We start from the raw sequence: 17,597 nt of genomic DNA on the forward strand, positions 1-17,597 counted from the left end.
ATGTTTTGGTCCTTGGGTGATGTCATGGATGATATAATTGTCATCCTGTGGTGGCAGAAATACCCTTTTGGATAAGGACCACATATATAACCAAAAAGTAAGAGAGAATAAATCATTTTCAGATTTACTTTCTCTCACCTCCATATTTTCAGATCTACATTCTCTCTCCTCTTTTTTCTTCTCCTGTTTATGCATAAACAATGAAGATTGTGTGAGTTCTAGGGTTTTGATTTTTGCAGAGATGATGAATACGATTTGCATAGATGATAAAGATCATGAGTATATCAAGATGATGAACAAGACGACAATTTTTTGACGAAGATTTAGTGTTTTTCTTCATGTGTTTGATGCTGTTGTGGTTGAAGAAGATGATGAACACGATGAAGATGATGAAAATGATGAAGATTTATGTTCTTCTTCGTTACTGCTGCTGCTACTGTTGAGGATGATGAATTTGATGAAGTTCATTCTTGAAATGAACTCTGTTTTCTTTGGAAGATGATGATGAAAACGAATGAAGATGATGAAGATTTATGTGTTTTCTTCGTTGCTGCTGCTACTGTTGAAGATGATGAATTTGATGAAGTTCATTCTTGAAATGAACTCTGTTTTCTTTTGGAAGATGATGATGAAAATGAATGAAGATGATGAAGATCTTGTTTTTGATGATAAAGATCTTGTTATTGACGATTATAAAGATGACGATGATTTTGATTTTTGATGTTGAAGATCTTGATTTTGATGTTGAAGATCTTGTTATTGATGTTTGATGCTCGTGTTAAAGATGAAGTTCTGCTGCTGTTGAAGACGATGATGTTTTGCTGCTGCTGTTGAAGATGAAGTTGATGATGCTGTAGTTCATTCCATAAATGAACTCTGTTTTTTAGGTTTTTATATAGAGATCATTTTCTGGAATGAACTCTGTTTTTTTAGCTTTTATATGGAGTTCATTTCTGGAATGAACTCTGATTTTTTAGGTTTTTATGTGGAGTTCATTTCTGGAATGAACTCTGTTCTTTTAGCTTTTATATGGAGTTCATTTCTGGAATGAACTCTGGTTTTTTTAGCTTTTTATATGGAGTTCATTTTTGAAATGAACTATGTTTTTATAAGTTTTTATATGGAGTTCATTTCTGGAATGAACTCTGTTTTTTTTTAGCTTTTTATATGGAGTTCATTTCTGAAATGAAATCTGGTTTTTTTAGCTTTTTATATAGAGTTCATTTCTTGAATGAACTTTGTTTTTTTAGCTTTTTGTATGGAGTTCATTTCAGGAATAAATTCTGGTTTTTAAGTGATTTCTGAAAAAATAAATAGAAATTATCAGGAGTTCATTTTGAAGAATGAACCGCTACAAAAAATAAGTTGGAATTAACACGGAAGGGTACTTTGGTCCATTTAATATTGTTAAATAATTATGGACCAAACAGTAAAGGCGTTTGACCAAAGGACTAAACTGACATGAACCCACCTAAAAAAGGACCAAATGATATTTTTTCCTAAAAGAAAACCATGGTATTTTGTTTTCTAGTCGGCCTCAAAGAAAAACCATGTTATTTTGCTTTCTACTAGTCGGCCCTCAATGAGAAGTCATGCAATCCTAATAAAAGCCGGCCCATAGCAGTTGGCAGTTTTGTCATTCTGACTCGTAACACGTGTTTTGCTCTGCTTCGTTTGAAAGAAAAACACAAGGAGGGAAAAATCAGAAAAACGGAGAAACCCGACAAACTTGAGGACAATGTAAATTCCATGGGTGGCTTATAAAGATTCCCAATTCCTTCTCGAAGTTTCTCGCGTTATTCGTTCAAGAAAAGTAAAGTAAAACAAAGAACTCAGGCCTTCCATTCGTTCAAGAAAACCCTTATTTCTGAAGTAAGAAGAAGATTAAAGAATCAAACGATGGAAGAAGAAGATTATGATATACTCTGTGCTACTCCTGGATGCCGGCGATTAATCGCGAAAGGGTATCAAATTCCTGTAGTAAGTATCTACTTTGCTAATCTGAACTTTCTTTTAGTAGTTCTGAAACAAATTGATAGGGTTTGTTAATGTTTGCAATCGATTTCGTTAATGTCTAATTAGATTTACTTTTCTTTGTGATTAATCGATGTTTAGATCTACTTATTGTTTCATTTTTCACCCTAATTAGATTTAATTCGTTGCTGATTATTCAATGAGATGTTTGTAAATTGGGGATAGTTTTCGGGTGAAATGTGAAATTAGGGTTCAATTAAGTTTATATATAAGAAGGACTTGGTTGTTATATGGTAATCAAGTGTGCTTTGTTCTGGTTAGAAGTTGTTTTACTAGAAAAGTTGACAATGTGTTGAAGTTTGGTATTGTTCAGTTTGGGGATTCTCCATTGTTTCGTCGATTTAATGTGATGAAATATATTGATGGTACTAGTATTTGTCCACAGTAATATACTATTAGAGCAAATGCTAATAATAATGTAGTGAATCCTTATACTGAATGACAATCGGAAGATTCTACTCTGCTTCTTTGGATCCGATCACCAATTTCAGACACTATAATAGTTTATGTTATTAGATCTGAAACTTCCTAAGGATTATGGGATAGTATTGAACAACAATTTGGTCATACATCAACCACTCACATTATTCAATTGAGAACTCGATTACAGAATCTGAAAGTTGTTGGCTCTAACATTACCACATTTCTTAAGGAAGTAAGACACATTCTGAACCAACTTGCTGCTGCTTGTTCACCTATGAATGATAATGATACTCTGAGATTGATATACAAAAAATTGTAAATAAGAGAATTATAATGGCAATATCAGTGCTCTAGTTTTCTTAGGGGATAAGATCCCCTTATACCCTGTCTCAACACAATCTTCAATGTTGTGTGAATCTAGTCACACTTGATCTGCGAAATTGAAGGTATAGATGGGTTAATTCGAAACAATGTGGACTCACTTTTTACGCATTTATAATTAGGCTTAGAAATTTCATCACTTTATGACACTTGCGAATTATTCCTTCTTGTTTCATGTTGAAGTTTTTTTTTCGTAATTTTCCATATTTTTAATGTTACAGGATGTGCTCGGCTTTAGTACAGCTATTATAAAGATCCCTCCCCTGTAAGTAGAGTTAATTTGGCTTCTAAATTTCTTTGTTTTCTTATCATCATTCTATAAATCAATATTGGTGATAATGGCAGTGATACTCTTGTGGTTGGGAATGAAAGTGTTGTGGATACATTTGGTTTCCCAATGATGGAGACCGAGCTCCTTTGTATTGGCTGCCAGACCTTCCTTGGATCGCTATATGTAAGTTTCAACCAACTGATCTTGTTTCCATCTTCTATAGCGGTATACTCATGTTTATTATAACATACATATTTTTCTGCAAAAAGTGGTTTTTCTTAATCATATTAGCTAGAAGTCATATTTAGTGAGAGTTTGAAATGCAATAATTCAGACAATGTATCTTGAACTTGATAGCAATCTTAAATGCATCACATGGATCAAACTCTAGTAAAAATTCTTTCCTGCTTATCATCTTCTTGGTTGAATGGCTGAGCACGAAATCTTTTAATTCATCTGGAGATTAAGAAAGTTCTGATACTTCTTCATCATCTGGCATTATGAACTTTAGGTCAGGGCCTTCTGCAGCAGTATTATTTGGGGAGTTAGCAGCATAACATGGATGGCTTATTGTAGTTCTGTTGGGTCGATACTGACTTTTTGTTTTTGTTGTTGTAGTATCACCAGCATGTGCTGGGCACTAGAGAAAACAATGATCCCGATTACTTATTTAGGATAGGATTTGATCGTGTGCTGTATGTACTGAGGATCAGAGTTGAGCTCTCCCCAGATCAGTTCGAGGATAGCTTACTTGAGCCACTTATTGGAGGTGAGATACCGTTTTTGTTCTGTTGTTTAAAACTTATAACGTAGAACGTCCGGAACTGTTAGGTATATTATATGTTTTTTTGTTCAAAATTATAACGTGGGCACGTGGGGAAAAATTATATCTATTATATGATTTTTATTTTTTTTTTCAGATTCAGGTTTAGACGAAGGGCAGCGTCACAGTCACAACCTACAGAAAAAGAGGGCAACCCATGATCAGTACGACGACCTCTGATTAGTCTTCCACTGCGGGACATGATGGACTACATCTGGCAAAGTTGGTTCCCATTGTCTGTTGCACAAAATTGAAACATCTAGTCTTTCAAATTTTTTGGCAGTTTAATCTCCAAACTGAACGCCCATAGATAAAAGATATGAATGTGCATTGCTTACTTTGTTAGGCCCTTCCTGGTATTGACTGACTTTATCTGATAGCCGTGATTCATCTGTATAGGCATGATAGATATGAACCATTGGTATGGACATGTTCGAATGCCAGAATCATTGAGCTGATAGTTGTGAACTATGGAAATAGAAACCCCATGCCTGAGTGGCTTACCTAGTTAAATTGTACACTCTTTTAATTCCACAATAGTTTGGAGAATAAACATTATTATCCTGCGATGTAAACAAAGCAACTGAAGCAATGGCTGGGCCTAGGACTCGTCTCTATAAACATACTAGAGAACTTAGTTTTTGGATTAATGTATGGTTTCCCAATGGCTGCTTTCGCTAACCGCCCCTTGGTAGCACGAAATCTGACTGACCCCTTAAGCACGAAGGATCACAAGGTCAATTCCCCACCAAGCATGTTGGGTCCTCTTTCAGTTTGTGCTCTATCAAACCACATAATTTCCCTTCCCCTGCTAATTGTAACAAAACCCATAAATAGATGAACTCAAGATGTATATGATACGAAAGGACTAACACAAGAAGTTGATTCCCACTTGTTTGTTGAAAAGGATAGGACCGTCTGTTCTTTCAATTTTTTGCAGTACAATAACAAACTTAATGGCCATATTTAGACTTTCTGTACCATCCGATGTCTCTTTTACTAAAGCTGACAGCCGTTGCTGGCACCGAAATACCACTTTCCCAGAGAAACATTTGCAATCAAAACTCACAAGAGTTGCCTTCTTTCTAAAAGTGAGAGAAGCGATTTGCTATTACTCGGCTTTATTGTTTCTTTTGTGAATCTTTGAGAATACATGAGATTCAAGAGAACCGAAGGGTGGGTGATTAGCATGTCAAATTATGGCCAAGTAAAATATCTACATGAATTAAGGGTCCTGGCGTGCCGGAGCACCTTCATTACAGTAAAGAGTCCTGGTATGCCGGAATCGCCTTAGTTACAGTTTTCATTTTTAAGGGACAACTCTCATAACGAGCCTGTCTCCCATAGAGTTGTGGGACTCGCTACACAAAACAATGGCTCAAACTATTACTCGTTGGATCAATTAGATCTCAATACTTAGAATCAAATTGGATGGAGAAACTGTATTCCTAAATGAATCAACTAATTCCGTAAATTCTTTTAGGTTGGAGGAAGCTATTTCAGTGGAGAACTTTAAACTTCTTCCTGCGACCGGTGTACAAAGGTGGAATGGAACAAGTTTGAATGATTATGTTACTGGAGATACCCTAGTTAGCAATTCGGGATTCGGGAAATGTACGGAACGGCAAACGTGAGTATTATACAGATTCATAAAATCTAAATTTGGTCAACGAGTCGGTCAATGATTCGTGATACAATAGTAGTTCGTGACGACGTACGCACGTGTACAATTCGATTTACTATTTTATGTTTGGTACTGAAATTTCGGTATATATTAAATTATAAAGACTAATATTTTAACTGAATTACGGGAGAAAATACTATGATTTACATTTAAGTTAGTCTGTATATGCAGCATAATAAACTATTAGCACCGACAAAGTCGCAGGTCGTTGTTTGCAGGCCAAGTTAAGAAGCAGGAGGTCCTTCATTCCCGACCAATACGTAAAAATTCGCGAACTCATTCCCCCAAATTGCTAACAAGGGGAGATACCATGTTAGATTTATTGTCTCTCTTACCTGTTGAATAAGTTTCACAATATAGACAAGTGTGTAAAACATTGAGAAATCTTTTCCAACCAGGAGACCATAATTATTTTACAACTACTTTCATGAAGAAGTCTGTTACTGGGACGTCACACTCCTTTAGAGGGGCGTCACCTAATAAGACAAAAAGGAGTCACCCATAAGTAATATCAAAAATCTCGTATCTTATATAATTTTATGATGACCAAACAACCCTTGTTTGGCTAATTTTAATTTAGTTTAATTAATTACGCCTAGGTTGGACATATAGCAAATCTAGGCGTAAAATTGGAATTACGCTTGAAAATCAACTAAACCTAGGCGTAAAATTGGAATTACGCCTGGAAATCAACTCAACCTAGGCGTAAAATTGGAATTACGTCTGGAAATCAACTAAACCTAGGCGTAAAATTGGAATTACGCCTGGATATCAACTAAACCTAGGCGTAAATTGGAATTACGCCTGGAAATCAACTAAACCTAGACGTGAACGACATGCAAATCAAAGTTTATGCTTAAATTGAACTAAACCTAGGCGTAAGTTCTTCAAAAACTAAATTACGATTGAAAAATCTAGTACCTTACCCAGGCATAACACTAGCAGAAAATAAATAAAATCATAATTTTACTTCGATTTCATTCGGTTTAAGCACAAAAACGAGCACAAAAAGATGGGTTTGTTTGATTATTACCTTACATACACCATGGGTTGTTGTTGAGGAGTTTGAAAACTTCATTTTCTTCGATTGATTGAATCGGTGGAATGAGTTGAGGATGAAGTTGAAGTTGATTGAGATGTTGATTACCATCACTAAGATCAGTTTGCTTCTTCCTCCTCTGTTTTTATTAGTTTTAATTGAAGGGTCATTTTGGAAAAATTGCTATTGAATCAAAAGTATCGCTTTGCCCACCCGTGGCAACGCATTTTTCATTTGGTGTGCGCGAGACTTCGCTCCGTCCAGTGACGATGCATTTTTCATTTGCGGTGCACGGATTTCGCCCCACCCTGTTTATTGAAAAGTTAAAGGCGCATATAGATTTACTCATGGCAGCCAGTCGCCTATAGATTTGCTCACAGCAACTATCGTCTTCTTCCTCCCCAAAATCAAAACCTTCTTATCTACATAAATAAAATCTACAGAAGATTTGCTACATTGACACCATCATTCTGTCAATACCATACAAAGACCAACTCACGTAAGTGCTAAATCCCAAAGATCGGTTGCAAGGACCAAGGAACTGCATCATGTCTACAGGATAGAAGGTGCACAGTGACTCAAGAAATCCATTATCCCGAAAGTAAAGAATTATAGGCTTCAACATTCTTGCCAACAATCTACACAAAATCATACCTCTTTGCATCGTCTAATAGCCAAGTCTCCATCTTTTGATGGTATATCTGCATATAAAACCACATGAAATGAATCACAACTTTAACTCAACATGTATAACTATGAAAACATTAGAACAGTAGACAATTAACAGTATATTTTTTCAGTTTTCCTAATTATAATGAGAAGAATCCAAAGGACTAACCTAATAAAATTCCGAAGTTTATTAGATTAACTTGCCCTAAAATCCCAAATAAGATAAATTAATCAAAAACTTTTGAATTCTTACCTCGTTATGATAATCATGATAATCTAATGCCATATCTCATATTGGTTACAGAAAGAACGATACGTCCACGAAACTATCATTGAACCAGTTTCTGCAGTGGTCAGGAAAGAACAATTTAATCCGTAATGATTCAGGAAACACCTTTGCGTAAAACTGAGAGGAGAAACTCGAGAGAACTTGATTCATTCAAACCCAAAACAAACCCATAATGATTTTATCAGGCTATACACTTCTTCCTTATCTGCTGCCATTATTGCAGAGAAGGATCCAGAAACAAAGAACTGGAGACGATGCAACCCAAACTGTAGTCGTACATGGCAAAGGCTTCTTATATAGAGCGTGCACACTGCACAAAGACACAGAAACACGGATTAGGAAATCCATTCAAATTTGGTATTGTTTTTTAATTTAAACACAGAGAGTCTCAAATGTGTGACTTGGCTGATTAAAATTACAAGCCAAATATCTTCACCAAATAGCATCTTACAAGTATGAGGTTAACAATATCAATTGTCTTAATATAGATGTGATGTCACTTATGATAAAGAACAAAATTGCCAATGAGGCTGTTGATTTTTATACTTCCCTTTATATTGAATATCATGCTACAAGGGCCTCTTTTCGGGATCTTAATATGCCTTTCATCTCAGTTGAAGACAGATTCTTTGTTGAGAGACTGTTTTCAGAAGAAGAAGTCAAGAATGTCATTTGCCAATTTGGTAGAAACAAAGCCCCGGGTCTGGACGGCTTTATCATGGAGTTCTTTAAACATACTTGGGATGTTATCAAGCCTGATTTTACGAAAGTCATTGAGGAATTTGAGATTACTTTCTCTCTTGATTGGAGTATAAAACCAACCTGAAACTGAGTCCAAAACGCAGTGGTGGAGTGAATCTACATAATTTCAGGCCAATAAGCTTGATTAGAGGAGTTTACAAAATAGTTTCAAAGTTGTTGGCCGATAGATTGAAGATGGTTATGCCTTCTATTATTTCTGAATCTCAAGGTTATCCATGAAAGACAAACTAAGAACTTTTTCAAATTTAAGGAGAGTTTTTGTGGTGGCAAACGTGTAAATAATAACATTGACGGATGTTATAACTTCCCTAACTTTTTGACTAGGACATTTTGTTGACTAACGGGCAACGACCCAGACCCTAAATTGGACAAACTCAGGACCCAAACACTAAGTCATACCAAAATTTAGGACTCAAACGCAAAATAACTCTTATTATTTGGAATTAGTCATTTCTATCTCAAATTTGTGGGCCGATATACATTTGTGACCCGTTATTTTCAAAACATATAAAACTGCCCTGCCGTTAAAAGTTACTAGTCAAACATGTAAAGAGAAGTGGGGCCTAGCTGAGCTGTCAGTTGAAGGTCCAAGTGTTGTTCGGGTGTTAATGTCTAGTAAAGGAAAAAGACGCATGTCACCTTTCTTCTTTGTTTCAACTCTATCGAATATGGGAAGATCAGACGAAAGATTTCGTTGTTAGAGAAGATGGCGGGAGAGTAGAGGAAACAATCTGGTTTGAGAAGATTACACACATCAATTTAGGATATATCCCAAACTAATTCAACTGATATATCCTTATCAAGATATTTCCCGCCAGAAATTGGTTAGGGTTTCTCTTAGAATTTTGTTACTCTATCAGTATATAAAGAAGCAAGATTTGAGTTTGTTTTCTATGCATAAACCAGTTGATAAAGTGTATTTTCTGGTGGAAACCTAATTAATTTCTAGCGAGTAATTTATGTTTTTTGAAGAAATTGGGAAGAAGATAATGGTTCATGAAGGATTAATGAACAACAACACTGCTGCAACTCCAAGAAGGAATATTTTCACGAACTTAATTCTGTTTCTCTTCTTTTTTGTTATGAAATTTGGGTTTTTTGTTTAGTATAGGGTTTCAATTTAAGGATTTTCAAATCGATTTTAAAATGAGGGTTTCCAATTTATGAATTTTTTCAATTAGGTCTGTATAGTTGGTTATGAGTTGTTCCTGAGATGGTATATATTCTGTTATTGAACATGATATGTGTTTTGCTACTGAAATGGTCTATTAATGGTACTTTGTGGGTATGTTATCAGTCTGAAATGGTCATTAGGTTCACAAAAATGATTTTTTCAGCTTTGAGAACATCTGTTTTATTAGCCTGCTTGTTGTATGTCTACTGTGGTTTTACTAGTTCGATCCAAAATATTCTTTAAAGAATCCATCTAATTTTCTGAAAGGTTTAAAGATGATTTTGATTGAAAAGTTATATTCTTATATTCATGTGGTTGTAGTAGAAGGGATTTTGTCTCTGGATTAATGAGTTCCTGAAATTAAATCTTATATTTGTTATCCTTTTGTCTCTAGATTTATGGGTGTTTCTGAGATTACATCTCATTACTTAGAGCATTATACTTGGCTTTTGATAATATAGAGATGTTTATTTTGGTATTGGTATGTTGCATCGTGTTTAAGAATTATGAGATTGGTTTCTATTCAAGTGTTTTACAAGCACTTTCACCAAAAATTTTGCAGCGGTCTAGCCAGGGTCTCTTAAACTAGTATTGACTGATACATACAGAGATTGAGAAAGTTGACTGATCATATATGCTCTACGCATTTTCTGCTGAAGTTTTACTTTCAGGCACTTGTGTATCTGTTTTGTTTAGTTATTTTAGCATATTTATTTATGAATTTTATTTTACATATTTGTTATAACTTATTATGAATTCTCTTGCAGTCACATGGAACCTGATTCTGGACATGTAGTTACAAATAGTTGGAAACAGGCCGAAGCAAATAACAGGTTAGATGTCTCTTCTGTCATGTTCTGTTAGTCAAGATGATATGCTTTTATTGACATTAATTTTCAGAGAGATATGCCTACCCCTCATGATTCTGTTACCATTTCGTATGATTTTTAATGATATTTGTCGTGTTAAACCATGCTTTACCTAATTCTTAGAACCTGTTGTCAACATGATCATATTTTGTTCTAAAATTCGTTTTTTTTAGCATATGATGAATATCTGATAGTGGTAATGCGATTTTGCACCTGTATCCGAGTTTGCTGGTAATGTGTGTACAACATATCATATCAATGACCGGCATGTTCAAATTTGAACAAAGATATCTGTGGTGTGTTGGCTTGTAGTTTTATTTTGTTTCGTACTTTCATCTTGATCAATTTGCTGAGTTACTGTTTAATGCCTTCAGATAAAAAGTATCTTTCTTAGCTAATAAATGCTTTGATGCATATATATATTTTTTAATTTTTTAGATGGCTAGGCAGTTAAAATCTAGCACACTGTGAGCTGCTATTTAGTTTTTCTCTTACCACAGTTCAGTTTCTTGCCTATTGGTGTATGTGTCGTTTTTTTTTTTAGCATATGATGAATATCTTGTAGTGATAATGTTTTTTTGTTATGTAACAGGGATTCAACACCTCATAAAGAGCCAAGGGCAACTTTATCTCCCAGGAAAAGCCCAAGGCTGATTGAAAAATCTAAAAAGACAGTTGGTGTTAATTTAGCAAAGATGGTTCTGGATTTTGAGAACCATGTTGAGGAGCCGACACAGGCTAGCAGTCAGGGCATTATGAATCTAGATGATGATTCACTAGGTACTGAATTCTGGAAATCAAACGCGGATAAAGTAGATGTTGTTGAAGAAGCTGTCAATGCGACCAAGGAATCAGTGTTGCACCTTCAGAATCTTAATGCAGATGATTGTCACCCGGAAGACCAACCATGAAGCCAACTACTCATATACAGTGAGGGTGAAGATGATGCAGATTGGAAGGAGTTTTTACACAATTTTAGTATGAAAAGCAGTGTTGGTAAGTATAGTGAGGAAGGCGATGAAAGTAATTGTTCATATTTTGAAATTTTAGAAATCATCGATTATGTTATGTTTGCAATTTGATATTAATGTGTATTTTTATATGATCCTGAACATGTACATGATCATTATGACCAGTTGTTGGAGACGGATGATGAAGTTGAAGGTAGTGTTGGTTTCTCTTTTAAATTTTGGTTTTTATAATGGTATAATGGTACCCGATGTGTTAATTACTTTTTCCTTGTTGATTGTCATAACATGCAGTTGTCAAAGAAGTTAAGGAACCACTGATTGATTTTGAGATTGAAGAGGGTAAAGGGAAAAAAATTGCTAATGGATCGGAAGACGATTATGGTCCTGAAATGGTTGGTAGGCCAGTACCTAATCATGAAGTTAGAGTGGTTGATAATGGGAAACATTGGTTTGATGACAGTGATTTTGAAGATTTCCTTGCTGCTGCTGATTCAGTGAATCCTGAGTTATTCCCTGAACCAGAAAATGAAGTACAAGTTGTAGCTGATGACAGAATTGATGAGGGGATGGAATTTCCTGACAAGACCGCTTTTAAGAAACATCTCAGAAAATATTGTGTATCTACTAGGAAAATATGCAGGTTTATTAAGAGTGATAATATTAGAATAAAGGCTATGTGTAAAGGCTTTTGAGAGCCCATTCTATGTCTGTGGTATATATCTGCAAGGAGGATCCCTGGTGAGGCGACTTGGAGCATAAGAGATTTCCAATTGCACCACACTTGTATTGGGGATCCTTATGGGAGGAATTCATGTGAAAATCCTGAATTTGTAGCTCAACATGTGATCAACAAGCTTAGGGAGTCACATGGCAAGACTGTACCCAAACCTTCTGATATTGCTGCCGAGTTTTGGACAAGCCACAACACCTTGATCCCGTATCACGTTGCATGGAAGGCTAGAAACAATGTGTTGGAGAGGATAAACGGAAGCTTTTATGAGAGTTTTAGACTCATACCAAGTCTGTGTGAAATAATCAAAAAGACTAATCCCGGATCAATTGCTACTTTCACTTATGGAAGGTAATATCATTTCTTTAATTGTTCGTAAAATTGATTAGTTTGAGTTCTAGTTTTTAAACTTTCCTTGTTTCTTCGTGCAGAGACAATTGCTTTTAATATGTGACCATATCTTTTGATGCCCCTATGAGGGGTTTTATAAATGGTTGTAGAAATGTGGTTGGGCTGGATGGATGTCACCTGAAGGGAAATTATGGTGGCTGCTTACTATCTGCCACTGCTCTTGATGGGCATAATGGATTGGTTCCTTTGGGTATCATGGTTTGTAGAAATGAGTGTGCGGAGAACTGGTTCTTGTTCTTGAATAATCTCAAGCCTAGATTGGCTGATCATCCCGTTGAGCCAATCAACTTTATATCTGATAGAGAGAAGGGTTTGAGAGATGCTGTCCAAAAGTTGTTCCCTAGTTCACCACATAGGTTCTGCTTCAGGTTACAAACTAAAATCCTACTTGATCATTTTATTGTTACAAAATACATAAAGTATGTTCTATACTAACCCTCCGATTCATGGCAGGCACATGTATGCAAACTTCAAAACGCACTACAAGGGATCTAAACTGCACACACTTTTCTGGAATGCTGCTAGAGCTTATAAGCCTAAACACTTTCAGGTTTGTGTTAGTCCGTAAATGAAATGAATGACATTTTTTATTCTTAAAGTAAAATTATTGTAACACTAAATATGTTTCAACTGTAGGCACACATGAATAGTATGATGTCAGAGAATGTTAGTGCTTGTGAGTATTTGATGGGCGAGGATCCTAAAAGATGGTGCAGGGCCTTTTTTGACCACAAGAGCGCTTGTGAACACTTGAGTAACAACTTTTCTGAAAGTTTCAATAACATGATAACCAACATTAGGGAGAAACCTGTCTGCAATCTAGTTTTGATGTATGGACAGCTGGTGATGGGTCTGTTTTACAAGAGAAGAAATGCTTGTGTTGGATGGGATTCCGGGGATTTGGTTCCTACTGCCAAAAATTACTGAAGAAGATGTTTAAGAAAACAGGGGAATATAAGGTAGAAGGAGCGGTTGCTGGCAAGCTTTATGAAGTCACAAGCATACATAATACAATATTCACTGTTGACCTTGAGAAACATACTTGCAGCTGCATGCAATGGCAGCTGAGGGGTTTCCCCTGTCAACACGCAGTCTGTGCTCTGCAGCAAATCAGACCCAATTGGGTTGAGTAAGTGTGCAGAACACATGTAGTTTTAACTATGATTCTTTCTTTATTACCAATATGTGAAATGTTAAACCTGTTTGTTTTTCTTGTGTGCATTTTTATAGGTATTGTGCCAGATACTACTCAGTGGATAACTACAGGACCACTTATGCCCCTGATATGGTACCATTGGAAGGACCTGAGGACTGGGATGAGGTTTTTTCCTAACTCTCAAATATTTATGTTTACTTGTCTTTAATTGGATCTGATTTATCTGGGAAGATTATTGTACACCTATTACTTACTAGTTTGTTGATCTCTTTATGCAATATTAACTTCCTTTGTTCTTCTCTTGTACAGCCAAGAACAACTATTGTTCCTCCATTTCTCATTAGGAAACCAGGCAGGCCTAAGAAGAACAGAAGGAAGGCCTATAATGAGACCCTATCCGAGAAGAAAGTCAGGTGCTGCAGCAAATGCAAGTTGCCTGGTCACAACAAGACAACTTGTCCTGGTGGTGCAATTGGCTCTAATCCAAAGAGAAAGAGGTCTACATCTGAAGAAGGCGGACTGGCGTTTCGATCCCAATCATCATCACAAGTGGGAAGTGCTGGTGGTTCTATGCCTGTAACGAAGAAGCCAAGAAAAGCTACGACTCAGCAGTAGTGTTTTCTGAAGATTTACTTGAAACTAGTTTTGGTTAGGATGTCTTTTGTTTGCTTTCAAGTGAGATCTATGAAACTTCCTGCATTTGCTCTGTTTATTTGGTTATGTTTTAGTTTAGCTTTTACTTTGTTTGGATATTAGCTATCTCCCAGAGATATTGTTTTTGGATGTTTTGAGTATTGGATCTTTGATTCAATGTTATCAATAAATGGTAGTGTTGGTGTCATTAGCTTGCCTTGCTCTGTTTTTACGATTTTATGGTTCTTCTGTCTGGTTTCTAACAGGTGAAGAAGACAAAGTTTGTCAATGAGATCTCCTGAAGAAACGAGGAAACAAGTTTAACTGAAGGGTACATTGGGCATCTCAGGTCACCCTAAATCTTCCACATATCAGTTAACACCAGTTAACTTGTAACTGGATGGAAATCTTTGTAACGGGACTACTTTGTAAGTTTTCAAAAAAACGGAAATATTTTGTAAACAACTTAAGAAAATGGGACATATCTGTAAATGACCCTAATTATTTCCATAAAGTGTACTCTTTTTAAAAGAATTGGATCTTGATATTAATGATGTGCGAGGTCAGAGATATGATAATGGGGCTAATATGAAAGGTTTTCACCAAGGTGTACAGAAAAGGTTGCTAGACATAAATACTAGGAGCTTTATATTCTCCTTGTGGCTGACACAGTCTTAAGTCGGCTCTTTCTGATACAACCAAATGTTGTACTAAGCCGAAAGAATTTCTCAATCTGCTAAATAACATGTATAAATTGTTTTCAGGTTCCACAAGACGATGGCAAATATTGAAGGAGAATGTTGATGGTTGAACTTTGAAGTCTTTGTCTGGCACTAGACGGGAAAGTAGAATTGGAAGTGTTAAAGCAGTCAGATTTCAAACTGCTAAAGTACGGGAGGCACTACTCAAACTATATAAAAGTGTTGACGAGGATTGCTACAGAGATTGGGAAAAAACTTTTGCTATAGATAGGATTGGTGGAATTTCAAGTATATAATTTATATTAAGCTTGTTTATTTGGTATGATATTTTAGATGAAGTTAACGTTGTTAGCAAAATATTGCAATCTGAAGACATGCTTATTGACATTGCTATGAAACAAAATAAAGGGCTTATTAATAGAAAAATTGGGTTTGCGGATGCAATGATCAAAGCTAGAGAAATTGCAACCAAAATGGGAGTAGACCATGAGTTTTATGTACCAAGAAAGATTAGTAGAAAGAGGTTTTCTGATGAAAGTAGAGATGAAGAAGAGATAGCACAATCCCCTGAAGGATCATTTAGAGTTAAATATTTCTTACTTATTGTCGATCATGTTACTGTTTCACTGAGGACAAGGTTTGAGCGTTAAAAAGCATATTTTTGGTTTCCTGTATGGTTCAGGGAATTTAAATTCAGTAGATGAGGCTCGTGCGAAAGCGTGTTGTGATCGTCCTGAAACTGCATTAAAACATGGATCATCTCTTGATGTCGACGCAAATGATTTTTGTAATGAACTGTCATTCGAATGATTTTTCCTGCTGAACAAATGACGGTTTCTAAAGAGACAAGGGTGTTCTCCAGTCACGTGTATTGCATTGTTGACTATTCCTGTTAGTGTAGCGAGTGCAGAAAGAAACTTTTCAAAGTTGAAGTTGAAATTATATCTCAGATCAACAATGTCACGTGAGTTTTTGGATGATTTTGATCTTGATAAAATAACTATGCATTTGCAAGTAGAACCCAGGAAAGGCAATCTGTATAGGATGATGTTTTTTCTTTTGCAGTTTTGTTGCTACTTCGTAGATGTTCTTAACTTTTTACATACGTAGGATCAGAATCTCGCAACGATAGTGCTTCAGCGAAATTATCAACAACACAATACGATAGCGTCGCAGAACAATTTCAGGAAGAATATAATAAATGACGTCACCTAAGATCACAAGAAAGATGTGATAGTCCTGCGAAAATTAGAGAGCTTGCGAGATTAACATTTGTAAGGTTGCGAAAATGTCGCAAACCATACCTGAAAATAAAGAGATATTTTTTGAGTAAGAAATAAGTAAATAAGAGAGAGAAAGTCTAGAGCAGAGATCATTCTTGATTTCTTTATCTTATTTTGTAAGAACATTCAAAGATTAATCAATAAAATTAAGAGTGTAAACCTAAAAATGAGTTGATTAATAATGAAATCACATGAGGAGTGTAGTGTAGGATTTCCTGCAACTATAAAATAGGTACCTTTCACTTAAAATTTAAGTTGTTTTCTTAACTCTAATTAAACTTTTATATGTGCGCATTAATAGATTTTCCAATCTATTGTCAATTTTTTGTAATTATGTTTTCTTCCTATGTATATAAGCAAAAAAATGCTTTTCTTTTGTGAATGATTGCCCCAAGCCTCTAAAATGTTACAGACGGTACTGCCCCTGGGTCCCAAATCAAAAGGGCAACCCCTAAGTGAGGGTTGGGTTCTACCTTTAGGTGTTTAAAAGTATCACGCTTTAACTCCAGTAATCCCTTGATATCTAAACATCCCAAGACCAAACACAAACACCAATTAATAACTGCAAATCAGAGTTGAAATGAAATTCCAAGCTCGAGTTAATTAGATGCAAATGTTTGTTTTTTCTTTTTCGAGAGGGTTTATGAGGAATAACAGTTAAAACAAGATTTTTTCAGTAATCATCAAACTCGGTTATCAGATGTCTACGAATGGATTCTTAGGAGTGCATATTTTATAGATTACTAAACAAAAAAAAATAACAAAGTTGTCTATAAGTTATCCTTAGGATAGTGGATTCGACTCAGCGAATTCAGATTGAAATATAGCTGAGTCATGTAGTTGTAAAATAAGAAGTTCCAATGTGCATGAAGTTGCATGTCAATACAACCGAATTAATTGAATTACTTTTTTCTGGTCTAATGTGTACCAAATCAGCGAACACGCAAAAGAGGCTTTGTTAGTTGAACTTCAACAATAAATGATTAGTTTTGATAGGGTGAGAGCTCACAGTTACTAACAAGAAAGAAGAGGAAGAAAAAAAATACACAAGTACTCTTAATTAAGACTTAGGAAGCAGAGTTGAATTTATCGATACTAAAAGATGGCGCCGACATATGTTTGTAAGAAGTGCCGAGCGGTTCTAGTGGATGCATCTTAACCCTTGTTCTCACTGTAATCAGCTATTATTTTTTCTTTTTCTGAAGCGTCTAATTGATTTTATGATTTTGTTATAGTTTATCTTCACCACTATCGAGACTAATCCAAAAAGAAATTCCTATGTTACAGGAAAGAT

The 17,597-nt window shown here is 35.5% G+C and overlaps 2 protein-coding genes across 2 annotated transcripts; both read left to right on the forward strand.

Annotated features, from left to right (window-relative positions):
• The first annotated feature begins 1,761 nt into the window (after positions 1 to 1,761).
• LOC113308897 lies at positions 1,762 to 4,493 on the forward strand. The gene is made up of 5 exons (XM_026557350.1): positions 1,762 to 1,980; positions 3,060 to 3,103; positions 3,184 to 3,292; positions 3,728 to 3,878; positions 4,030 to 4,493. Exons 1-5 carry the CDS (start codon positions 1,900 to 1,902, stop codon positions 4,110 to 4,112), a joined length of 468 nt encoding a protein of 155 aa, XP_026413135.1. The 5' UTR covers positions 1,762 to 1,899; the 3' UTR covers positions 4,113 to 4,493.
• A 7,285-nt stretch (positions 4,494 to 11,778) lies between these two features.
• Positions 11,779 to 13,457, forward strand: LOC113311233. The gene is made up of 5 exons (XM_026560076.1): positions 11,779 to 12,029; positions 12,117 to 12,470; positions 12,620 to 12,898; positions 12,984 to 13,080; positions 13,167 to 13,457. Exons 1-5 carry the CDS (start codon positions 11,779 to 11,781, stop codon positions 13,455 to 13,457), a joined length of 1,272 nt encoding a protein of 423 aa, XP_026415861.1.
• The last annotated feature ends 4,140 nt before the right edge of the window (positions 13,458 to 17,597 follow it).

The sequence above is a fragment of the Papaver somniferum genome, chromosome 9, assembly GCF_003573695.1.
Source record: "Papaver somniferum cultivar HN1 chromosome 9, ASM357369v1, whole genome shotgun sequence".
Taxonomy (NCBI): domain Eukaryota; kingdom Viridiplantae; phylum Streptophyta; class Magnoliopsida; order Ranunculales; family Papaveraceae; genus Papaver; species Papaver somniferum.

Coding starts and splice junctions, on each gene's coding strand:
- LOC113311233 (XM_026560076.1), top strand. CDS start 11,779: ATGGTTGGTAGGCCAGTACCTAATCATGAAGTTAGAGTGGTTGATAAT. Junction 12,899..12,983: donor CCACATAGGTTCTGCTTCAG/GTTACAAACTAA, acceptor GATTCATGGCAG/GCACATGTATGCAAACTTCA. Junction 13,081..13,166: donor ATAAGCCTAAACACTTTCAG/GTTTGTGTTAGT, acceptor TTTCAACTGTAG/GCACACATGAATAGTATGAT.
- LOC113308897 (XM_026557350.1), top strand. CDS start 1,900: ATGGAAGAAGAAGATTATGATATACTCTGTGCTACTCCTGGATGCCGG. Junction 1,981..3,059: donor AAGGGTATCAAATTCCTGTA/GTAAGTATCTAC, acceptor TTAATGTTACAG/GATGTGCTCGGCTTTAGTAC. Junction 3,293..3,727: donor CCTTCCTTGGATCGCTATAT/GTAAGTTTCAAC, acceptor TTGTTGTTGTAG/TATCACCAGCATGTGCTGGG.